Source organism: Perognathus longimembris, chromosome 1 (assembly GCF_023159225.1).
Source record: "Perognathus longimembris pacificus isolate PPM17 chromosome 1, ASM2315922v1, whole genome shotgun sequence".
Lineage (NCBI taxonomy): Eukaryota > Metazoa > Chordata > Mammalia > Rodentia > Heteromyidae > Perognathus > Perognathus longimembris.
The window spans coordinates 63,450,882-63,477,057 of NC_063161.1; the positions used below are offsets into that span (position 1 = coordinate 63,450,882).

The 26,176-nt window shown below is 39.6% G+C and overlaps 1 protein-coding gene across 4 annotated transcripts in view; it reads right to left on the minus strand.

Moving 5' to 3' along the window:
* The window catches only part of Cpne8 (copine 8), a 272,518-nt gene that overhangs the window by 110,526 nt on the left and 135,816 nt on the right, over positions 1-26,176 (minus strand). For all 4 annotated transcript variants that reach the window (XM_048366531.1, XM_048366539.1, XM_048366523.1 and 1 more), the window contains exons 14-16: positions 12,602-12,648; positions 8,446-8,627; positions 1,705-1,832 (exon numbers count right to left, since the gene is read on the minus strand). In XM_048366531.1, coding sequence (XP_048222488.1) covers positions 1,705-1,832; positions 8,446-8,627; positions 12,602-12,648 — 357 coding nt within the window. The remainder of the gene's footprint in view (positions 1-1,704; positions 1,833-8,445; positions 8,628-12,601; positions 12,649-26,176) is intronic.

Genomic DNA, 26,176 nt, shown 5'->3' on the forward strand with positions numbered 1-26,176 from the left:
GTATTTCAGAAATGATGGTTTTTTGGTTGCTGTGTATGTTGGAACAGAGGTATTAAATTCACGCTGTGGCCCTGATTATAGATAAAAATGTTTGAAAAAGAATCTAATCTCAAAGGCCACAGAACGCTGTTCAGTATGTCACTGGCTCAAGTGGTATCCACAGAGGAACTACGGTGGGCACCCCGAGGGCACGGTGTGGAGATGGGGCTCCCACAGCCCAGATAATGGGAAGCAGAGCACCTTTGAGCCACTGCTCATGTCCCGCAGGAAGACAGGACCATCAACAACCATGGCTTCAGATTGTCTTTGTCCATTCCACTCATCAAAGCACAGTATTCCTTGCAACTTCTGACTCCACATTTGAAAGGATATGAGAGCAAAACTACCCTTCCTTCCTTCCTTCCTTTCTTCTTTCCTTCCTTCTTTCCTTCCTTCCTTTCTTCCTTCCCTTCCCTTCCCTTTCCCTCCCTCCCTCCCTCCCTCCCTCCCTCCCTCCCTCCCTCCCTTCCTTCCTCTGTCTCTGTCCTCTCTCTTTCTCTTTCTCTGTCTCTGTCTCTATCTGTCTGTCTCTCTTTTTCTGGTCCTGGGATTTGAACTCAGGCCTGGGCACTATCCCTTAGCTTTTTCTCTCAAAGCTGGCACTGGAGCCACTGTGTCACTTCTGTCTTTTTTTTTTGCTGGGTAATTGGAAATAAGCAAGTAGCTAGGATTACAGGAATAAGTCATTGTTATATGACCAAAACTTCCTTGATTATCTGAAAACAAGGCAGAGTTCTACAGGATTTGCAGGTGGCTCAAGTCAAAATTTAAGAGATTGAAAAGCAATGTCTAATTCATTCATGCATGGATGGGAAAACATAATTACAAGTAGATTTTTATATTGTAGCACTTTTTTTTAGAAGTTGTAGTTGGAATGCTATGCAGTTATATTTGAATTGCAGTACTATGTACTATTTACAGGGAGAAAGAGGTCTGGGAATTTACCAAATTAGCCATCATATTAATTTCAAGGAAGTTCAAAGAATGTGGCCCCACACATCACAATTCAACTGAATGTCTTAATGGAATTCAGCCTCTTTACTTTTATGCCTTGGGACACAGCATTAGAGAGGCACAATTTACACAGCCTCATTGTGTTTACCTTGGATGCTTTTATATGAAGATATTTTCCTGGGTTGGAAACGACCGGTCCTCAAGCACATGTTTCTTTACTAGGCATACCTTTTTTCTTTTAATCTTTCTTTTTAGTAATGGCCCTGGGGCTTGAACTCAGGGCCTGTGTGCTGTCCCTGAGCATTTTTGCTCAACGTTATTAGCACTCTACCACTTCAGCCACAGTGCTACTTCTAGCTTTTTGCTGGTTAATTACAGATAGAGAGTCTCACAAACTTTCTTGCCTGGGGTTGACTTCAAATTGTGATCCTCAGATCTCAGCCTCCTGCATAGTCAGGATCACAGGTGTGAGCCATCATGCCTGGCCTTCACTAGACATTTCTTTGTGATGTCTCCAGAAAAGCCTTGCAAGATCTTAGGGATGTTATGGTCTTAGGGATGTTATGGTCTTAGGGATGCTATGGATACCTTCTTGAAAGGAAGTTAGCAAGGACCAACTTTGATCCCTAGAGTCATGCTGGCAATAATGGCATGCTTCCAGTCATGTTCAAGACACAAGAATAAATAAATACCTGTGTCCTCTCTGCTTACCTTGCTACATGGTTGATGACAGGAGCGAAGTTGGTTGGGCCATACAGCTGTACAGATTTCAGACTTCTGTAGTAAGCCTCCATGACGCCTTCGATGCCATCGCAGTAAGGATTTTGAGGGTTGCCATTCTGGTGGAACATTACAAACCAAAGAAAAAGAAGAAAAAGAAAATGTTGACTGTGAAGTTCAGCTGAAAAAGGAAACAGTACCAGTCATACACATGAATAGGTATAAAGATATTTTGAAACAATACTCTTAGAGAGTTACAATAGCCAAATATTAATAAATTAATCAGCTAACAATATATTGTATTCATTGATTAGAATATGATGATTTATAAAAATTCCTACTCTGCTGGGAGCCAGTGGCTCATGCCTGTAATCTCACTGAGGAGACTGGATCTTGGTTCAAAGTCAGCAAGGGCAGGAAAGACTTTTGAGACTCTTATTTCCAATGAACCACCACAAATCTATCAGTAGAGATGTGGCTCAATTGGTAGAATTCCAGCCTTGAGCCAAAAAGAGAAGGGACAGGGCCTAGGCCTTGAGTTCAAGACCTAATAGTGGCACATTTTATTTTAAGTGCCACTTCTGAAAAGAAAGAGAAAAGAGCCAGGTACGTACAGACTTGTAACCCCAGGTATTTAGAATAAGAGCCATCTCTTATTCTAGGACAGATGTATACCTCACTGTCATTATGTTAAATTCCATATGATATAAATAATATTCACAGGACAGCTTATTACTTGTATTCTTGTATAATAGATTACCCCAATGCTATTCCCTTTTGCATGATGATATAAGACCAAAATCCATTTTTAGTTTCCCACATTGGGGTGGGGGTGGGGTGGATATTTCTGGAAACACCTTCACCAGGTGGTTCCTGGGTTGAGTCTCTCATGGGCTGAAGCCTTCTGGAAGCTTGATGCGGCCTAGGGGAACCTCTGGGGAGACTGGCTTCCATGGCTGTGGAGAAGCAGGGGCCACAAAACCGCTTCCTCCACCTTGCCCCAGAATGAGGTACCTGAAGGTAAAGCCCCAAGACCTTCCAGAAGCTTCTCAGAGGTTGTCACCACTACTTCTACTTTGTTTGCTAGGCATGACTCACTAATGTTAACCCATGATCAAGGAAAGGGGAGGTAGGCTCCATCTCTGCTGGGAGGAATGGAAATATTTTCTGTGGCTGTATTTTCAAACTGTGGATGTAACTACATTTAAATACAGCAGCAATTCCAGAATTCATGCTTTCACCCAAGCAATCACAAGTAACCGGTAACTACTCAAATTTATAGAATTCCATATGGAAGATTTTAAATATATTAAGTTTTTTGCATATAATAGGTAACTTATAGAACAGCTCTAAAGGGTAGGTAAAATACTGTCATAATTCACTTTTCAGAAAAAGAAACTGAGTCAATGCAATTTTATTTATGGGAGAGGCATTTATAAAAATTAGTGTGCCATTTCTTCAAAAATTTTTATTAGTTAACCCTTGCATAATGTTTTGTAACCTAAAAATAATAAAGACCTCTTTCCGTCAGATCACTGGTTAGATGAATGGTTTGAAATTAAAATGTAAAAGATGTAACATTCTGCCAAATGTCAGCAGTTCAACCCTGTAATCCTAGCTACTCAGGAGGCTGAGATCTGAGGATCACAGTTCAAAGCCAGCCTGACTAGGAAATACCTTAAGACTCTTATCTCCAATTAATCCCACAAGCCAGAAGTAGAGCTGTGGCTCAGTGGTAGAACACCAGCCTTGAGCAAAACAGCTAAAGTACAGCACCCAGGCACTAAGTTCAGGCCTAGTGTGCACACACACACACACACACACACACACACACACACACATACTTAACATTAAGCACAAAGTGGCCAATGGCAAGTTTTGATATTAATCTGAGCTGACCAATTTATTTGTGGTGCAATTGTCCCTAGATAATGTATGAAGCTAATTAAAATTAAAACTCATTACTGACTTTAGTCATATAAAATGAACTACATACCAGTCTTAAGGGAACAGTTACAAACTAGGAGAGATCAGAGCTACCTTTTGATAAGTTGTTTTTGGGTTTTTTTTTTTTTTTTTTTTAGCATTTTTGCTATGGGGTTTAAATTTTATGAAACTATTTCCTCTATTTCTCAGAATTTGAATTCACTAGGTAACTGGTTTTTGTTCATTATTTGGTCATAAAAAGATAATTGCTAGATATTTTACTCATTGTTATAGATGCTTAGTTGGATAATTCCTATTTTATTTTATTTTATTGTCCTTATTTGAACTCAAGGTCATGAACTTGCTTGACTTTATAGCTTGTGTGGTGCTCTCCCATTTGAGCAATGCCTCCAGCCCTAATTTTTGTTAGCCAAGTGGAGAAAGAATCTCAAGGGTTTTTCTGTATTGGATGACTTCAAATCACAATTTTCTAGTTTTCCTGAGTAGCTGGGATTACAGGCATCAGTAAGGAGCCACCGATGCCTGCTTTAAAGCCCTAAGTCTGTCTTAGTCCCAATACCATAATAAGTTGCTCTGAGGATTCTTTTTTTTTTTTTTTTTTGCCAGTCCTGGGCTCTCTGAGGATTCTTTACATGCATTGAAGGATAGTTTTTAACATGAAATCATCTTATTCTTTTTAGCATGCTTTGTATTATATAAGGATTATTTAAAATATTTTACAACTCATAAGTTTTTCTTCTTAATGATGAAATATTAATAAGTTATAAGAAGCCTGCTTCTTTTTATGTAATTATGAAGGTAACTAATTTGTTTCTTGTTAAAAAGCAGATTGAACTGGCTCAAATCAGTGGCTCACACCTATAATCCTAGCCACTCAGGAGGCTGGGATCTGAGGATCAAAATTCAAAGTCAGCTCATGCAGGAAAGTCTGTGAGATTTTTATCTTCAATGAACCAGCAAAAACTGGAAGTGAAGCTGCAAGGCTCAAATGGTAGAGCACCAGCCTTGTGTGAAAAAACTAAAGAACAGCACTCAGGTCCTGAGTTCAAGCTTCAGGGTGGGCACAAAACACAAATAAAAATTTGAAGAAAGAAATATGGTAGATAATCCTGAAGTTGAGCTATTTCACCACATTAAAAAAATCCTTGTTCTTTTTCATAAATTGCGTGCTTTGGTCTCTATGTGGCTAGTGTGGGACTGGGATGGAGGAACAAGTTAAGATGCAAACAATAAAAAGTCCCTCCTTCATTCAGGTGCTGGTGGCTCACACCTGTAATCACTACTACTCAGGAGGCTGAGATCTGAGGAACGAGATTCAGGAACGTCCATGAAATTCTTAACTCCAATAAACTACTCAGAAAAAAAAAAAACCAGCAGAAAGTGGCACTGTGGCTTACGTGGTAGAGCTCTAGCCTTGAGCCAAAGAAGGTTGGGTCACACCGAGCACCCACACTCTGAGCTCAAGCCCCACAACTGGCACACACACACACACACACACACACACACACACACACACAGCCTCTCCTTAGACTGATTGAACTACAGTATGGGCATGTGGAGATGTCACAATAAAATTGCTCCTCCCTGCAGAACTAGTACAGACAATAAAACCAATACCGCTTTAGCAATAGCTATTGGTGTAAGTTGGACTACAAGAAATGAATTTAGGGGTAGAAAGAGGCAAAAAAGGGGGGAGAGACAGTTTTTAAAAGAAATTATATGCAAGGGTGAGAAGAAACATTCCTTTGCCTAGGCTTTAAAATAGCCTATGACCTTTCTTTCCTGAGGCCCTTAATGTGGGATCACGTGACAGAGTTTTATGGTTTTGTAAGTGTCTGGGTGATTTTAATTCTTTAAGACACAACAAAAATGTTACAGAATCTCATTTTTATATGACCTGGGTAATGTGGAATGCAGGCTATTTCGAGGAAGAATTAAACACTTTAGCAACCTTTCCTAACCTTAGCTGCACGGTAGAAAAGGAAAGCAAGAATAAGGATAGAAAGAAAAATGTACAATGACGTAAAATACATCAGAAGAAGGTGAATCCTCTCACACAAAGACCTCCAAGTATATAGAACCTCATATCAATAAAGCATGACACCATGCTATAGGAGAACAGGTACTTCATGGAATATGGTTTAAAATAGAATAGTATACACACTGCTGGACACCATGGCTCACACCTGTAATCCTAACTGCAAAGAATGGACATTCAATGGCCACTTTGGCAGAAAAGTCCAAGAGATTCTGTCTCCAAAGATCAAGCAAAGAGTTGAACTGAAGGTATGGCTCAAGTGATAGGGCCAAGCTACCAAGCAAAGTGAATCTGAGGCCCTGAGTTCAAGCCCTGTTACCTGACACAAAAGAAATGAGAGAGGGCAGGGAATATGGCCTAGTGGTAGAGTGTTTGCCTTGCATACATGAAGCCCTGGGTTCGATTCCCCAGCACCATATACACAGAAAAAAACAGAAGTGGCCCTGTGGCTCAAGTGGTAGAGTGCTAGCTTTAAGCAAAAGGAAGCCAGGGAAAATGCTCAGGCCCTAAGTGTAAGCCCCAGGACTGGCAAAAAAAAAAAAGAAAGAAAGAAAGAAAGAAAAGAAAAGAGAGAGCAAATATTCTGAAATAAGACTATTTGGGGTTTGAGTTTGTCTCTGGACGTCTGCTGTATATCTGAGCCTCTAAGTTGAGTCACAACTGCTGAGATTCTCTTCTTACCACAGTTATGAGTTGTATGACACTTCTACCATACTTCTACCATACTTCCAACTTCTACCATATTGGAATGTTATAACTACAGGATACTGAGCATCAAATTGACCTTGACACTCTGTAAACTCTGTGTGTGTGTGTGTGTGTGTGTGTGTGTGTGTGTGTGTTGGTCCTGAGGCTTGAACTCAAGTCCTGGGTGTTGACCTTGAGCAGTTTTGCTCAGGCCTCATGTGTTCTACCACTTGAGCCACAACTCTACTTCCAGCTTTTTGGTGGTTAACTGGAGATGAGAGTCTTATAGACTTCCCTGTTCTATCTGGCTTCCACCATGGTCCTCAAATCTCAGCCTCCTGAGTAGCTAGGATTACAGGTGTGAACCTCCAACACCTGCTCCAGTAATTGCTTACTATTGATTCCAGTACTATTTCCCTGAGTACCCTCTCCCTCAGATCTCTCTCCGTAATCCCCAAAAGCATTAAGTATCTCAAACAAAAAAATCCAGTGGTAATGCTGAAATTGACTCACAAGAGCACTGACATAATGGTGTCTGTCCTCAATCTGGTAGACTCATTTTCAGCCTTAAGGAGATTTGATCTCTTCTGCAGTTGTAAATACATACCCAATTCAGGGTAATTTATAAAAGCACAGAAAAGTCTATTTCTCCCAGTTCTCGAGAGGTGGGAGTTTTAGATCAAAATCAACAGTATGTTTTGGCATGTTTCCATGAAAAGAAGGCTTCACACACACTGGAAGGCAGAGGCCAAATGCTGATGGAAGCCAGGCCTGCCAAGGGAGCTCTCCTGAGCTAACTGCTGCATAGAGGCCTTCCCTCAGGTGCAGTGCTGGTTACACTGGCAAAGCCAGCGTGTGGAGAAGATACCTTCAAAGCACAGCTGTTTCTACATGTCTGTGCTGCCAGGGACTTAACTGCCCTTCTGGAAAACAACATAAGTGGAAAAGTATCAAGAACCCAACCTTGACTCTGTTTTATGAAATGGATGGAGAAAAGAAAAGCAGAAAACGAAAAAAATGAGAGAGAGAGAAGCACCACAGAAAAGGGAGGGAAAGAGAGGAGAGAGAAAGGGAGGGGAGAGAGTGAGGTACACACCACACAAAAGGGTGAGAAGAAACATTTGGCAGGAATATGAATAGATTTCATTTAGTTTTTGTGACCTTTTTTTTCTTTGCCAGTCCTGGGGCTTGAACTCAGGACCTGGGCACTGTTCCAGAGCAAGTCTAGCCCGCTGCCACTCATTTAGTTTTTGATACCATCATTCTTAGGCATTAAGCAAGCTGGAAGAAGCCAGGCGCCAGTGGCTCATGCCTGTAATCCTGGCTACTCAGGAGGCTGAGAGTTGAGGACTGTAGTTTGAAACCAGCCTGGGGGGAAATGTCTGTGAGACTCTGAGCCCTAATTAACCACTAAAATCCAGAAGTGGGGCTGTGGCTCAAGTGGTTGAGTGCTAACCTTGCAGTAAAGAAGCTCAGGAATATCACCCAGCCCCAGAGTTCAAGACCCAGGACTGGCACACACATGTACACACACACACACACACACACACACACACAGAAACAAAAAAAAAAGGGCTCTGGCTACTTTAGCCATCTAAAGCCAGGACACAGAGGTGATCTGAGCAAGCCAATCTGTAGCCCAGGCATAGGACTCTAATGAATACAATCCCAGACACATCTATCCACTGAAATAACCCCACTGAGGCACCAGTCATTGAAAATAAAAGACCTGCTGATTCCTGGTATATTCAGCTGGAATTCTTGAAACAGAAATTGTGAACAGAATGATTTTGCCCTTCTGGGTTTTAGAGATGTTTGTTATGCAGGAGAATATAATCATAGCACAGAAGCATATACATAAATGAGAGGCAATTAGGATAGTTATCCTGTTTGGTTTTTTTTCTCAATTACGATCACTCTAGTATTTACCAAAACAGAACTGAAAGCTGAATCTAAGGCCAGTAGGGTTTGCTCCCCCAAATGAGTAGGAAATAAACAGAGAATCACTATGAAAATATCCAGCTTCTTTGCAAAATAACCAATCCAGTTGACATCCTTACCAAGGCAAATTCGTGTGATATCCTTCCATCTGGAGGCAGCTTTGCCCCAAATCCCAGGGCTGGAAACATTTTATCACTGTCATAATCTTGAACGATTTCTCCCACGGCCTTCAGGGCCATCCCGTAGGCATTCAGTTGATACGGGTTCATGTAATGAAGAGAAGTGGGCTGGGCAGGGTTGCCTGAGGACAGAAGATAGATATTGAACATAAATCACCAAGCTGTAATCCCAGCTGATCAGGAGGCTGAGATCTGAAGATCATAGTTTGAGGTTGGTTCAAAGCTAGCCAGGCCAGGAAAGTCTGTGAGGCTCTTATCGCCAATTAACCTCCAGAAAACCAGAAATGGAGCCCTTGAGCAAAAGCAGATCAAGGACAGAGCCCAAGCCCTGAGCTCAAGCCCTAGGACCAGCATACACACACACACACACACACAAACACACACACACAAACACACACACACACACACACACAGAGAGAGAGAGAGAGAGAGAGAGAGAGAGAGAGAGAATTACAGAGGGGTAACATAAGTCAGGTAAAGAGTACTTTTCTTTTTGTACAATGTCACTCCATCCCCACTTTTTCCCTCCCATCCCCTCCCACAAGTTGTGCATTTCATTTTCCAGATAGTGTCCAGTGAGTACCACTGCTGCATTTGTTCATCCTTTGTCCCTCCATTTCTGTGCCTCCCCTTAATCACCCCAAAACAGACAAACAAACAAACAAACAAAAAAACAAGACAAAAATAAAAGAAAAACAGTAGCAAAAAAAACTTATTTCCATTTTCTGGAGTTCACTGTTATAAATATTATTTTATAGGATCAGAGGCACAGAGGCTTTTATGCCTTTGTGTTCCTCCCCTAAGAATATCCTCCTTTGGTCTCACTGTGTGCGAATGCCTAGAGTCCTACATAATTTATAATTTACCATGTTCCAGTGTATTTCACATATAGCTTCTGTATATGTGCCATTTGTCTCTCAGAGCTTATAGATTGTGTGTGTGTGTGTGTGTGTGTGTGTGCATGTGTGTTTTACAATATGTTCCTATGATTTTCTATATTCAAGGCCATGCTATCTGCAAGGAGATAGGGGTTTGTTTCATGTCATTTTCATTTTCTTCTCAACCTCCTTGGCCATAGCTTCCAGTTCCATCTTGGAGGCAGTGTTAGAAGCAGGCTGCCCACTCCTGGTGCACACTTAGGGGAAGGCACCCAGCTTTGCACTTGCTGTGAAGGATGGGGCAGGCCGTGGGGGTTTTCACAGACATTCACAGGAGGGAAATTGCTCTTCCATGACTGTTCTGCTGAGGAATGGCAATGGGGATGTGTTTGATGTTTTCATCTTTGCTAAGTACTTTCTCTGCATCACATGAGATAGTCATGTGGTTCTTGCAAGTTCATCTAATGACTATCTTGTTAATATTAAACGAATCTTGCATTATGACAATGGCTTTTATTTTGTCTCTGGATGTAATTCTCTTTCCAATTTGATTGGCTTGGATTTCAGTGGGGATTTTAGATCCTCATGTGTTGTATACTTACATTCTCTTTGGTAACCCCAGAGAGTGGATTGGGGACTATGCCCCCTTCCCCACTCTATATTTTGGAAACCTTGTAAAGAATAGGCCTGTGTTCCTATTTTAGTAATTAGAAGACTAGACTTCACTAATAAAGGTACATGGACCTGGAGTCAGATAGAAACTATGGAAGTTTTCTTCCTTCTTCCTTCTTCCTTTTCTTCCTCCTCTCTCCTTTTCCTCCTTCTTTTTGTTAATCTTTCTCTTATTTTGTAATTTGCAAATTCAATCTTTTGTTTCATTTTGGGCTATTAAGATTGCCCGTTTATCTGAGCTTGTAATGAAGTTCATGCTATTAAGTTTGGGTAGCGTCACTCTTTCATCAGTGAACAAAAAAATCTCGATTTTTAAGCCAATCAGATTTCATGCCTTCCATGTTTCATGCTTTGCTAAACAATACACATGAGAAAAAACCTAAAGGTTAAGGAATTCATTTAAGGTATGTGAAAAATTATCTTAATTACAGCATCATCTCCTCCTGTGCAGTTGTAACTCCAGAATGAAGAGACGAGGATGTATTTATTAGTAAAAGGGTTTTCTGGGTTTCAGTTTGCTTATTTGTATATGAGGAGGATGTGATTAAGTGCTCTCTCCATGGTGCTATCTTTACTGAAAATAGTATTATTTTGTCACATGTGAGTCACTGGGAAAGAAATGGGAAGTAAAGGGGTTAGATTGTGAGAGTTGGGAGTACAAAAAGCAATTGGGAAAAAAAAAAGAAATATATATCCTCAACATGGAATGGGGTTCCATCCTAATAAACACATTGTAAGGTGAAAATAATGTAAATCAAACCATTTCACACACCTGAACCAGAAGCCATGCTAGACTAGAAATCCCACCATCTGTAGAGGAGAAGCTGTTTCTCCCAAGCCCATGAGGCTGCCTGGCAGACAAGGCTGCCTGCTCTCGCCTCGCTTCCTACCAGTGTTTAGCACATCATTAGCTCAAGAAAATGCTACATTAAAAAAAAAAATCAAGTATGGTTTCTGTTGAATGTGAATTGGTTTCCTGTCTTTGTAAAGTTGAAAAACTATTAAGCCAAACTATCATAATCCAGGGACTATCTTAGATCAATATAAACAAATGGTAACATCAAGTAAAAGATAACTAAGAAGCCAGGAGCTAATCCTAGCTACTCAGGAGGCTGAGAGCAGAGGATCCTGGTGCAAGGCCAGTGTGGACAGAAAAGTCCACGAGATACTTATTGTCAATTAACCATCAAAAAGCCAGAAGTAGAGCTGTGGCATAAGTGGCAGGGTGCTAGCCTTGGGCAAAAAAGCCCAGGGACATCCACTAGGCCCTGTGTTCAAGCCCTAGGACAATCACAGACAGACAGACACACACACACAAACAAAACAACCTCCCAAAACTCACTGTATTCATAAATTGCTTCATTGAATGGTAACCCCTTTGTACAACTACTTAGATAATAAAAAATGATAAAAATAAAATAGAAATAGGGCTGGGAATATGGCCTAGTGAAGCTGGGTTCGATTCCTCAGCACCATATATATAGAAAACAGCCAGAAGGGGTGCTGTGGCTCAAGTGGCAGAGTCTAGCCTTGAGCAAAAAGAAGCCAGGGACAATGCTCAGGCCCTGAGTTCAAGGCCCAGGACTGGCCAAAAAAATTAATTAATTAAGATAGAAATAGTATATATTACATAATAAATTAAATTTAAAATAATAATATAAAAATAATAAATGAGGTTTGCATTGATTAAGTTACATAATTACTGAAGTTATAAACTAACTGATTTCAAATAGTTGTTTTTGAAACAACTAACTTCCTTCTTAAGACGTTTGATAGGCAAATTATTACTATCCATATATAGAGAGAGACTGTTAATGTGTCAATCCATGGGGCTGGGAATATGGCCTAGTGATAGCATGTTAGCCTCATGTCAATCCATCTTAATAAATGAGATATAAAGATGTTTTTCAGGACAATTCTTAAAAATAAATAAATATAAATTAACCCAGTTGTGTAAGACACAGAGGATTGGATTACACACAGAAAAATTATATAATGATTAAATTAGACACACTTCAGAAGGTCCAGGTATGGGAAAAGGGAAGGGCAAAGAATGGGGTAGGGGTATACTATGGGCTTAATCATATGTAAAATTTGCATTTTTTTGTACCACTATTAGTGCTTGAATTCAGTGTTTCATGCTTTTTCTTGGCTTTTTTTTCCAAGGCTGGTGCTCTAGCACTTGAGCCATACATCTCCTCTGGATTTTTGTTGGTTAATTAGAAATTAAAGTCTCAAAGCCTCTACTGCTTGGGATGGCTTCGAACCTCTCCCCTAAGCCTCCCAAACAGCAAATCTGTATTTTTTTTAAGAATATGTGAGATGAAAATGACAATATTTGAAGATTTAAAAGTTCTATGGTCCATTTGTTCTTGTAATTTTCTGTATATCTGAACTACTTTATAAGGTTAAACATACGTGAAACATGACATTGATGTTTTGTGAAAACTTTCAGAAGTCTATAAAGAGAGGAATAAAATGTCTAAACCTCATAAAATGTATTTTTCACTTGATAATGCATACAAGGGAGTGATTATAATACTCACCATTAGATGCTGTAAAATCAATAGCCACAGTAAAGTTGATTTGTGTTCTAGAATATAAGAAAAGGAGAATTATTACTACTTAAATGATCACATTAAGGGCAAGTTATTTTCCATTAGTGCTATGTTTTGTAGTGTCACTCATTTTCTTTCTTTTTTTTTTTTTTTTTTTTGGCCAGTCCTAGGCGGTGAACTCAGGGCCTGAGCACTGTCCCTGGCTTCTTTTTTGCTCAAGGCTAGCACTCTGCCACTTGAGCCACAGCGCCACTTCTGGCCATTTTCTGTATATGTGGTGCTGAGGAATCAAACCCAGGGCCTCATGTATATGAGGCAAGCACTCTTGCCACTAGGACATATTCCCAGCCCCGTGTCACTCATTTTCTTAAGTGAACAAATATGTCACAGTTAGATGGCATAATGTAGGGAAGTCTTCAAAGGTCATACCCTAATATGTTTTTATTTACATGGTATAAAATGGAAAATAGAAATACAGGGTGAAGTAAGTTTATATTTGAAGAGTGCTTTCTAATGAAGAAGTCAAAATGCAGGTATTTGCCAATATCTAGTGTCAACATATGTTATTTTATTTTACTCTATTCTACATGATTTTATTCTATGCTGTGTTGGCAGTGGGGTTTGAGCTCAGGGCCCAGGTAATCTCAATTGGCTTTTTCACTCTAGGCTGGTACCTTACCACTTGAGCCACACCTTCATTTTCATCTTTGTGCTTGTTAATTGGAGATGAGTCTCATGGGTTTTCCTGCTCCAGCTGGCTTTGAATCGTGATCCTCTAATCTCAGCCTCCTGAGTATCTTGGTTTACCCTGGCATCTGACAGTACTTGTTATTATTTTGTATACTTTTTGTTTACTAGTTATCATGAAATTGTTGCACTATGAAGGTTAGCATTGGCTAAAATCATTTCTAATAATGACACTCCTTAAACTACATTTTCCAATAGTACTTTTCATCTTATTTCCTGGTGCTAGGGTTTGAGTTCAGCACCTTGCCCTTGCTCAGCTTTGACCTGCAAATCCAGCCTGTCTTGCTGGCTGTTTTGGAGATAGAATCATGCAGGCATTTCTGGAGGCTAGTCCTTAACGATGATACTCCGTGGCTCCAGCCACGGACATCCTGTAAAGTTTTCAACATTTCTTAAAAAGGGACTTTTCTTTTTTCCTTTGTCAGAAGTGGAGGATTGCATGTACAAGGAATCATCACAGAAGTTCTTAGAGCACAAAAATGCTCTACTGAGGGAGATGAATAAAGTGTGTGTGTGTGTGTGTGTGTGTGTGTGTGTGTGTGTGTGTGTGTAAAGTTTTCAGCACTTCCTAGTCATGCAAATGATTTTTCTGGATTAGATTTTTTTAAACTGGGTTTAGTGTTTTGTTTTAACCCTTATTTTTTCTCTCTTGGAAACAAGAAGTTGGCATTTATTTGAGAAACTTGAGATACTTGTAATTATTTATATATTCCATCTCATTCTTTCTTCTCAAGAAAGATACAAAACCCACAAATACCTGACAGTGACATATTTCCTGTAACAATCTATAATTTTATATTATTATAAAAATTTCCTATTAATAACAAAATCACTTGAAAACATGATTACTGAGATGAGGAGTTCTAGAAGTTTCTAGGGTATTTGTTCATTTTTGGTGTCAGTACTGGGGCTTGAACTCAGGGCTTCAGGCTCTGGCTTGGCTTCTTTGCTCAAGACTGGTGCCCTACCACTTGACCCACAGCTCCATTTCTGGCTTTTTGGTCATTAATTGCAGATAAGAGTCTCATGGACTTTTCTTCCCAAACTAGCTTCAAGCTGTGATCCACATTATCTCAGCCTCCCTGATTAGCTAGGATTACAGGCGTGAGCTACCAGCACCCAGCTTAATAAAAAATGATGTTTGACACACAGAACAACAGGTCTTACTGCTTGGAACTGATGACAGGATTGGATTTGACTCCAGACACAGTAAGGTATAGTAAGTTGAACTTTTCTTGCCAAAAAGAAAAATCATTTCTCCTTTCTTCTCTAAAATGTCATTCAAATATACACGCTTTTCCTCCCAAAGGAGTGAACATTCTGTGCGTATATTTAACAAAATTTAATGTAGATTCCCATTATAGCTGTGTAGTGACTTTGCTTTTTTCTCAGAGTAGAAATAAGGTTACTAGGCTAAGATATTAACTAATTTGGAGCATAGTCCTAACCCACCACAGACTAAAATGAGTAAAACTTTTAGAAAAAGGAATAGAGTTATACATTTGAGAGAATATTTCCACATAAACCCATTTGAGATACTGAAAAGAATTGTGACCTCCTGCACCTTGCTTTGTCATTCTGCTGCCCATTAGCCAAGAACCAAAATTTTAATTAATTGTAATCCAACATCTTAAGAAAAAATATAAGCCTGGTGCTGATGGTCCATGCCTGTAATCCTAGCTACCTGGGAAGCTGAGGTCTTAGGACTGAGTTTCAAAAACAGTAAAGTCTGTTAGACTCTCATCTCCAATTAACCAGCAAAAAGCCAGAAGCGAAGCTGTGGCTCGACTGGCACAGCACCAGCCATAAGTGAAAAAGACAAGAGAGATTTCAAGGCTCTGAGTTCAAGCCCCAGAAATGGCATTTTTAAAAATAGAAAGAAAGGTCAATGTCTCATGCTTGTAATCTTTACTCAGGAATCTGAGATTAAGTTCAATCATAGTTCAAAGCCAGCAAGGACACAAATGTTCAAGAGAATGTATCAACAATTAACCAGCAAAATGGCAGACTGGAAGCATGGCTCAAGAGGTAAAGTGACAGCTGACCAAGCAAGTTGAGCCACATGTAAGGCCCTGAGTTCACACTGAAACTGACAGCAGCTTAAAACCAAGCAATCGTACATGTATAAACATTTATACGTATAAAACTGATTTCATATGCACAATACATGTATATCACATGTACACATTATTTATAATGTTTGGCTTCCTATGTTGTAGCAATTAATTTAATAATAATTCAATAAGGTATTTAATAGACTTACATAATTTATGGATGTATACATGATTTTGATCACCCATGGTCAAAAAGAAGTAACTTGTTTCTGTGCTAGTGCTGGGCTTGAACTCAGGACTGGGAAGCTGTCCCTTTATTTTTTAGCTCAAGGCTAGCACTTGAGCCACAGCTCCACTTCTAGATTTTTGGTGGTTAATTCCTGATTGGGCTGGCTTGGAGCTGTGATGCTCAGATCTCAGCCACCTGAGTAGCTGGGATTACAAATGTGAGCTACTGAGCCCAGCCCCAAATAACAATTGAAACAAAAAAGAATAATTTCAGAACAAAACTTTGAATTCTAAATTTTCAAGTGCTCATGACCCAGCTCAGTTGAAGCACAGAACCTCTGCTTGACCTGAATTATCATCAGCTGTGATTAAATCATTGTGGGACCAGCTGTTTCTTTGCCCTTAATTTTCTGAAATTCTGCTTCACACACACACACACACACAAACACAGACACACACACACACACACACACACACACACACACACACGGAATAATCTCCTTGGATCTGTATACCTGCATGTAACAAAGGGCTACAGTATTTATTATCCTCTTTTTACATATAAGGAAACATGTGCCCACAAAACTTAATAACTTCCACAGCAAGAGTAAAATATCAGCATTGAATTCACACTGAATTCCCAATTAATTCTGAATCCCTACTGTACATTGTTTTTCCAGTAGAATATGTGCAACCTTCCTGGCCACCTTAGCAACACAATGAAGGATGGTGTTTGTTATGTCCCAAACCAGATAAAAACAGTAATACTGTACAGATTTCCTTGATGATGATGATAATGCTGATGATGATACAAAATGTAACTCTATGCTTGGGCAAACTTGTTCTTGACATAAGCATGTAATCAAATACATTCATAATAAAAACAAATTCATCAATATATTCCTTATCTTATTCAAATGACACTTCATTAAGAGTAAAAAAAACACAAACAAAACAGCTGTGCACCTGTGGCTCCCACCTGCAATCCTAGCTACTCCACGGAGAAGAGTCTGTGAGATTCTGTCTCCAAAATAACTAGCAAAAAGCCACTGCATATACACACTCACTCATGAATGAAAAATAACACATTTGAATTTATTGTATTGGTAACTTCAGAAGTTTTGTCTATGGACTAATTTCTCCTCTGCTGTAATAGATGGTGTGTTGACCCAATTCCTTCTTGTAACAGTATTTTCATAATGCTTTACACATCTTGGAATCGTACTACAATTTCTGGCTGAATGAGTACATTCATTTATGCGTGTTCTAGGGTAGCCAAGAACATATGGCATCAGTAGAAAGTACTTTGTGTTCGCCATGTCTCCCTTGGTCCTCTAACCCAGGCACTGAATGGTCCAGGCAGGCATGCAGTCAATCACAGAGGCATCATCTGTGAGCAGGAAATCATACCCCACTCCTGCAGACAGTGCTCTGGCTGGGATGGCTATGAGCACTGCAACACTGTGTCATTCTTGTCTTTTGAGTGTCGGTTTCTAGGAGTAACAAGCACCGTGGAATATAATCTCTCAGACAGACTTTTATATGCATAATTTATATGCATTAAATATGCTTGTATAGCTATCATAACCTATAATAATATACTTAAATTTATATGGTGTTTATTTACATAGTTTATACCAACTAATCTCATTATAGTTTGATAAGACTATTTTCTCCATTTACAGATAGAGAAAACCTAGACTATGAACATAAATAATGCCAGCAACCAGGAACTTCTTCCTTGTTTATGGAAGAAATACTTCAGTAGTTATAAATACAAAATTCCCCTCAAAGTCAAAGTTATACCTATCAAAGCAACAACGAAAACTTATGGCTACTAAGTAAAAAAACTATATGGCATATACAAAATAAAAATCAAGCCTGTAATCCTAGTTATTCAGGAGGCTGAGCTAAGAGGATCATGGTTTAAAGCAGGACAGGTAGGAAAGGCCACGAGACTTTCACCTCCAACTAACCACCAAAAAGCCAGACATGGGGCTGTGGCTCAAGTGTTAGAGCACTAGGTACCCTTGGATGATAAAGCTCAGAAACAGCACCAAGGACTTGACCCCCAGGACCATCAAAAGGAGGAGGAGGAGGAGGAGGGGGAGGGGGAGGAGGAGGGGGAGGGGGAGGGGGAGGGGGAGGGGGAGGGGGAGGGGGAGGGGGAGGGGGAGGAGGAGGGGGAGGAGGAGGAGGAGGAGGAGGAGGCGGAGGGGGAGGAGGAGGAGGAGGAGGAGGAGGAGGAGGAGGAGGAGGAGGAGGAGGAGGAGGAGGAGGAGGAGGAGTTAGGTTTAGAATTAATCAGATAAAGCTCTAAATAGTAAGATAAAATTACAAAACCAAGTAGATTATGCACAATTTTTAAACAAACAAAATGATGGATGGTAAATAAATGGTAAATAAAGCAATTTGGTAATCCCAGAGCAAAGGAGACACTCAAGAAGGAAAGCCAAATCTTTAATACATAGGTGGCAATTGATTGATGACAAGATTTGATTCATTCTTTATGTTACATGTCAAAAAGAATTCTCTCTCTATTGCTTTGTTAGCAGCAGCAGTATTCAGATGAGAAAGAAAAACAAAAAAAATGAATAAGTAAGTCTGTCCTTCCATAAAGCAGCTCCCGGTGGATTTCCCTGACAGAGCCAAGCTTGCCCTTCAGAGATGATACGTTGAAAAACCAAAACACAACACACATTTCTCCAGCATCAGTCAGTAGGCAAGCACCACATTACTGATGAAAAGAAACAACAACAAATACCATACCATCTTTGAACTCACAGAACACACAATTCTGACTTTCTATTATTAAACACAATAGTAGCAGGGGCCACAAGCTATCGCTGAACTCATAATCAAAAGTAGAACTGAAAATTCAACTGCATATTTGCTATGGAAAATAGCTTATCCATTTCATATATTCATATCACAATGCACACTTATTATACAGAGTGCCACATTCTGCATGTTTAGAAAATACTAATAAATGTCTTAAAGAAAAATGTGAATACTACAAAAACTTCAGGATATGTGAGAGATTTTTTTAAAACTTTGAGAAATGATTTTTCATACACGCAAAGCAAAACAACATCGATAATCTTGTTAGTGTTTTCTTTTTATCCTCTAAAATGGTGGGAAGCCTGGTATTACAGAAAAAAGAATCAGTCATATGTCAAAATAAAAAAAATCTGGGGCTGGGGATATGGCCTAGTGGTAAGAGTGCTTGCCTCGTATATGTGAGGCCCTGGGTTCAATTCCCCAGCACCACATATACAGAAAATGGCCAGAAGTGGCGCTGTGGTTCAGTGGCAGAGTGCTAGCCTTGAGCAAAAAGAAGCCAGGGACAGTGCTTCAGGCCCTGAGTCCAAGGCCCAGGACTGGCCAAAAAAAAAAAAAAAAAAAAAAATCTGAATTCACACAAGATGACTCTTGATAGAACATCCATTTAAAGAAATCACATATCAACCCTGAAAATATTTTGCTTAGGAAATGTTACTTGACTTGCCATTTTATAGTTTAAAAAACAGACAAGTATTAGCTGAGTTTCAAGAAAGTCCAATAGCAGTTCCTTTTTCTTACATATGCTTTATTCTTCATATAAATATATAAATAAAAACATCACATATAGTTTTATTAATGTGCAGTATTATTATGTATGATTTTATTATACTAATATGCTATGCTAATACATTATATTATATATGCTATATTACATATATCACATATACATCATATATGTTATATTACACACATACTATATCACAGAGAATATATTAGAATAAAAAATACATTATATTATATAGCATATATATTGGAATATATTAGTATAAAGAACATAAATATAAAAATGTACTTTAGAATAAAGAAATAATATATATATGAGCTACAGATATATACTGCATATATATGTGTCTCTCTCTCTCTATATATATATGAAGAGCTCTGCCTGTTAAATATTTGTACTTCATAATAACAGCTCAGACTTCTTTTTCTGTGTATCTTCCTAATGCATCTAAAATATATACTTAGACAGCATCCCTGGTTTACTCTTCTCCTTTTCTGAAAGCTATGCACGACAAGACATGGGGGGGGCGCGGAGTTAGGGTCATGGGGTTCAGGGGCATGGGGGGGTCCCAGGGGGTGGGAGCCGCGGGGCACAGGGGAGGCAGAGAGGGGTAGTGCTGAGGCCTGGGCATGCGGAGTGATCGCCCCCATTCCTTCTTCACCCCGTGTCCTGCTCCATAGTGCACACTAGACAAAAACGATGGTGCCTCCTGCATTCCTGCTGTAGTGAATCCGACACACAGATCCATACCCACGTGCCTGGAGATCCCGCATGCGAACTTCAGGCCACCAAGCCCGCAGTCCTTGCTTGGGTCAGTCACTTCAGGCATGTATCTCCCAGCCCCAGCCCATTTCATTATGGGCTAAACCTCCCTTTCATTTTTATGGACTAAACTTTTCCAATTAAAAAACAGCCCACTTATTGAGGGGGCCATTGGTTCTTTGAGGATTTTCTTTGGAGGAATTTAGTTTTTTTGAGTCCTACGTACATTTTAGATATGAAGCCTTTGTCCAATTGTATGGCCGGGAAAGATGTCCCAATCTGTGGGCTTTCTGTTTATCTTGCAAGCTATGTGCTTTGCTATGCAGAAGCTCTGCAGTTTGATGCAGTCCCATTTGTCCATACTTTCTTTGATTTGTTGCATTTCTGGGCCTTAAGGAAGTTTCATCCTTTGCCAAGGAGCCCAAGGGAATCTGTTTTTACTTCGAGGTCTTTGATCCATTTGGAATGGATTTTGGTCCAGGGTGATATATAAGGATCTAGTTTTAACTTGTTACAGGTGTTGAATCAGTTTTGCCAGCACCATTTGTTGAAGAGGCTGTCTTTCTTCCATCCTATTTTTTTTGGCTCCCTTGTCAAAGATTAAGAAGGCATAATTCTGTGGGTTCATTTCTGGATCTTCAGTTCTGTTCCATGGGTCCTCAGGCCTGTTCTTGTGCCAACACCAAGCTGTTTTTATTACTATAGCTTTGTAATACAGCTTGAAGTTTGGTATTGGCTAAAGACCTAAAAAGAGACTTTTCTGAAGAGGAAATGAGAATGGCCAAGTGCTCAACATCATTGGCCATAAAAGAAATGCAAATCAAGGGCTGGGAATATGGCCTAGTGGCAAGAGTGCTCTTGCCTCCTACACATGAAGCTCTCAGTTCGATTCCCCAGCATCACATATATGGAAAACGGCCAGAAGGGGCGCTGTGGCTCAGGTGGCAGAGTGCTAGGAAGAAGCCAGGGATGGTGCTCAGGCCCTGAGTCCAAGGCCCAGGACTGGCCAAAAAAAAAAGAAATGCAAATCAAAAAAACATTGAGATTCCACCTCACCCCAGTAAGAATGCCCATTATCAGGAAAACTAACAATAACAAATGCTGGAGGGGATGTGGCCAAAAGCGAACCCTACTACACTGCTGATGGGAATGTAAACTTGTTCAACCACTCTGGAAAGCAGTATGGAGGTGCCTCAGAAGGATAAACATGCAGCTCCCCTATGACCCAGCAGCCCCACTTTTGGACATCTACCCAAAGATTACAAGCAAGAACACATTAAAGCCACTAGCACAACAATGTTCATTGCAGCACAACTTGTCATTGCTAAAATATGGAACCAACCCAGATGCCCCTCAGTAGATGAGTGGTTCAGGAAAATGTGGTACATATACACAATGGAATTCTGTACATCTATCAGAAAGAATGACATTACGCCATTTGTAAGAAAATGGAAGGACTTGGAAAAAGTCATACTAAGTGACTCAAAGAAACATGGACTGTATGGTTTCCCTCATAGGGAATAATTAGTACATGTTTAGGCTAGACATAGCAGAAGACCACAATAGCCCAATAGCTATGTCCTTATGAACACATAAGATGATGCTAATTGAAATGGAACTCCACGTTATGGAACAAGTGTTATATCATTGTTGTAATTATTTTCAACATGGCATGTGAAACGGTACCTTTGTTTTGTTTCTCTTGTATTCCCTTCCTGTGGTTGTACGCCTGCTCTCACTATAGCTCATCTGAGTGCCCTGGATAATATATATATATATATATATGTATGTATTAGAACTAGGAAAGGGAAAGGGAATATCAAAATGGAGAGACAAAGGATAAAAAGACAAACGATTCCAAAAGCAATACTTACAAAACCATTTGGTGGAAACCAACTGTACAACCTATGGTAGGGGAGGGGGGAGCAGGAAAGGGGGAGTGGAGAGGCAGGGGAAAAAATGAGGGAGGAGGTAACAAGTTGAACAAGAAATGTACTCACTGCCTTACATATGAAACTGTAACTCCTCTGTACCTCACTTTGACAATGAAGGAAAAAAAAGTAAAAAATAAAAATAAACGAAGTCCAACTACTTCAACCAGGCACCAGTGGCCCACAACTGTAATCCTAGCTACTTAGGAGTCTGAGATGGAAGGATGGGTAGCTCAAAGCCAGAAAGGCCAGGGCAGTCCTTGAGACGGGCAGTGGACATATATTTTCATATTATTACTAATATAGATATTTCTTTTAGTACTTCCTTTTTCAGCCTTCTTCATTTACTGGCCTTGAGCAAAAGGCTCAGGCACAGTGCCCAACCTTCAGTTCAAGCCCCAGGACTGCCATGTACAAGTCAAAAAAAGGAGTTCAACTACTTACTGACAATATAGAGATGTTGCATAATTCAAACTTTGCTGCTTTGTCAAAATTCCGACTACTTTTACCTGTCTATTAGTTACAGGAAGTTTGTCACAAAAATAGCGATCTTGCTGGGTGTCATGCTGACTCATGCCCCAGCTTCTCAGGAAGCTGAGGTCTGAGGATCACAGCTTAAAGCTACCCTAGGCAGGAAAGTCCTTGAGACTTTTATTATCAATTAACCGGCAAAAGGCTGGAAAGTGGAGCTGTGCCTCAAGAGGTAAAATGCCAGCTGTGAAAGAAAAGCTAAGGTACAGCACTCAGACCCTGAGTTCAAGAGCCCAATACTGGCACGCGTGCACGCGCGCACACACACACACACACACACACACACAGAAATACTTGAGACAGCAAAATACTTAATGGAATTATTGCAGAGAAATAGATGATTCAAATATTTTCCTGCAAGACCCTATGTAAAGAATCAATAACTAATCAACCTTAGTACAAAAAGAATTAAAAGTTGCTTTTCTAGTGCTAGTCATAGTTTTGCAGAAATTTGTTACTGTTGTTGCATCATTGTGTCCATTTTGCTTGCCTAAATGTGTCCACTCTAACTAAAACATAACAAAACACTGCTTGACACAAAAAACACCATGAGTACTTGAGCTAAATTAAGATTATTTCTTATAAGAAGTATCTATGTAGTGTTCTCTTTGACCGTGAAATGAATAGCAATGAAAAAATTTATTTGCAGAATAACATGAACTGTCAATAAAATCATACTCCTAAAGCGTAAAACTGGACATCTGGGATGAGTGCAGGGGGTTGGGCCTGTAATACTAGTTATGGTGACCGAGAGGACAGAAAATCATAAAGCTGGACGTGATGTTTCACACCTGTGGACCCAGCTATATTTCATGGATGGTTGGAGAGACTCATCTTTCAGATAATGGTCCTGGAGGAAAAACCATGTTAGCCTATCTAAAAAAATTAAAGCCCCCCAAAAGGGAAGAGTTGAGACTCAAGTGGTAGAGTACCTGCCTTTTTGAAAGCTCAAGGTCCTGAGTTCAAATCCCACTAAAAACACTGATATGTTTTGCATTTGTAAATTTAATATAAATGTTAAAATCAAGCCTTAGCCACAGCAATATTTATTTATATTTATTTTTTGTGCTGGTAGTAGGGGTTGAACTCAGTGCCTAGATGCTGTCCATTAGGTTTTTTGCTCAAGGTTGGTGCTCTACCACTCGAGCCACTGCTCCACTGCCAGCTTTTTGGTGGTTAATTGGAGACTAAAGTCTTCTCTTTGAGTTGGTTTTGGTCAGATCTCAGCCTCCTGAACAGCTAGGATTATAGACGTGAGTCACCAGCACCTGGGCCTGGCTAGTTATGGCTTTAAAAATTATTATTAGGTATTTAATTTATTTTGGCATTTCTTTTTCAGAATATAATTTTCAGAGTCTTTTTAATATGTGTAAAAGTTTACTTGGTAAGTTTCAGTGTAGGAAAGTTCACCTGAGATATGAAAATGTTTGCTATGAATATATTTATAGAAGCCAAATGGCTTTGTTTTTATTAGACTTCTCCCCATTCTGTGCTGTAGGGCTTAGCTTTCCACTGATCTGATGAATATAAAGCACTTGGATACCAAAAGAAGTGCTCTTAAAAAAATCTTAGACATGAATATTGAGTCTTCAAGGAAGGAACTGGCTGAGGAAAAAAACTTATAGTGCTGAATATTCTAGCAAAATGTGTTCTCTAAGGCCACATGCTTCCAGCTACGCCATAAATTGTACAGAACTGAGGCATTATTGCTATTGCTTTAAACATTTTTAAAGAAAAAAGTCCTCGTGGGGCTTGTTGATAAAGCCACTTATTGGCATTCAACTTGCTTTTTATATAAGCAGCATGAAGAAACTCAAGTGAGATTTTAAATGAGACTATGAAATATATATATATATATATATATATATATATATTTCATTTACTCTCCCTTTCATTTGCTTAGATTCTGTGTGTCTGTGTGCATGTGCACCTGGGCCCTGTCCCTTAGCTTTTTCACTCAAGGGCAATGCTCTACTACATGAGCCACAACTCCATTTCTGGCTTTTTGGTGGTTAACTAAGAGATCAGAGACTCATGGACTTTCCTGCTCAGGTTGATTCAAACTATGATCCTCAGGTTTGAGCTTCCTGAGTAGCTAGGATTACAGGTGTGAGCTACTAGCATCCAGCCTCTAAGTTTCCAATGTATTCCCTATTCTGAGAAAAGCATAGACTCAGGTTTGGGGTTCATGTGATTCCCATAGCTTAGCAAGAACTTAAGGTACAACAGAAATCTCTGACTTATTTTTCCTTCATCTATCACTCAAAGAGATGCACCCATGTCATAGATACTTGTTTTCCAGTCATGTCGATGGGATGGAGCTTCATGAAGACATAAGATGCCCGGAGGACTGAACAATAGGAAATCAAATTTGAAACTTACAGCTTTTGTCCTTAGGTACTTATACTAAGAATTGTTCAGAATGTGGTAATACACAATCTGTAGTTGAATAAATTGTTTAAAACATAATTATCCTATTCAACAAAGGATCTTAGATTACAGGTGAACTGTAATTAGAAGTGGGTCTGACATTATCTTACGAATGACAATTAAAATATTTAAAAACTCATTAGGGAATTACTAAATGAATTTGTTAGACAACTGGATCTGTGTTTTAATGTCTAAAATTGTTTTTATTAAAGAAATAAAAAGAAACAAAACTATCTTAGGAATAAATGTATATAGACATACTGAAAAACTGTAACACCTGTGTTAGGCCCTTTTCTCTATGGTCTTAATGAATGAAACCACAGACACAGAGGGAGAAGTAAAATGGCAGAGTTATTGAAGAACAAGCAGAGCTTCTGATAGACATTAGGGGTACCAAGGGAGGGCACTGTTTGGAGTGCAGTGTGCAGGGTTAACAGGAGAGAGCTATGTGATTCTCAACATCATTGGACAGCTTGCGGGCTATGGCAGTCCTCAGAGCCAATCCATTCGCCCCTCTGATTGGATGCCCATTATAGCACACACCTCAGGGGTCAAATCGGTCCCTTGTTCATGTGGGGCCTCCCAGTGACAATGAGCCATTGATCTAATACTCAGAGGATCTCCTTTATAACTGCTCAGGGCCATGGTGATGGGATGTCTAGGGGTCTGCACACGGGACTGCTCAGGGCCATGGTGAGGGATGAAGAGCCTCTAAGGGAGGGGGCCGCTGCTCTGATTGGCTCTCCAGGATCTCTGGTCTCAATAGTATAATTAGTATAGTAATAGTAATAACTAAGTAATAGTATAACTAAGAATAAACAGTCCAGAGGTTAACAGTTTTTATTATTCTGCAGCAGAGTTTCTTTTGGATGTTAGTATTCTATTAAATAATATTTTTTCTTCCATCAAAGTACTAACCAGGCCCGACCCTGTTTAGCTTCCGAAATCAGAGGAGATAGGTAGCGTTCAGGGTGGTATGGCCTTAGTTGAACAAGAAATGTACTGACTGCCTTACATATGAATATGTAAACCCCTCTGCACCACACTTGGACAATAAAGAAAAAAAAGAAATAAAAAATTAATTTTTTTTCTCTACCTTGTGTCATAAAATGATATAGGCCCATAGTCTAGACAAAAAAGGGTATTGCTTAATTGAGAAGGGAAAATATTCTTTAAAAATAGTTTTCAAGAATGTCACATTCAAATTGGATTTGGGCCAATATGTCTACTTCTGATTTTGGCTAGTTTTTGTTTTGATTGGTTTTTTGTTTGTTTTTTGCCAGTCCTGGGGCTTGAAGTCAGGGCCTGAGCT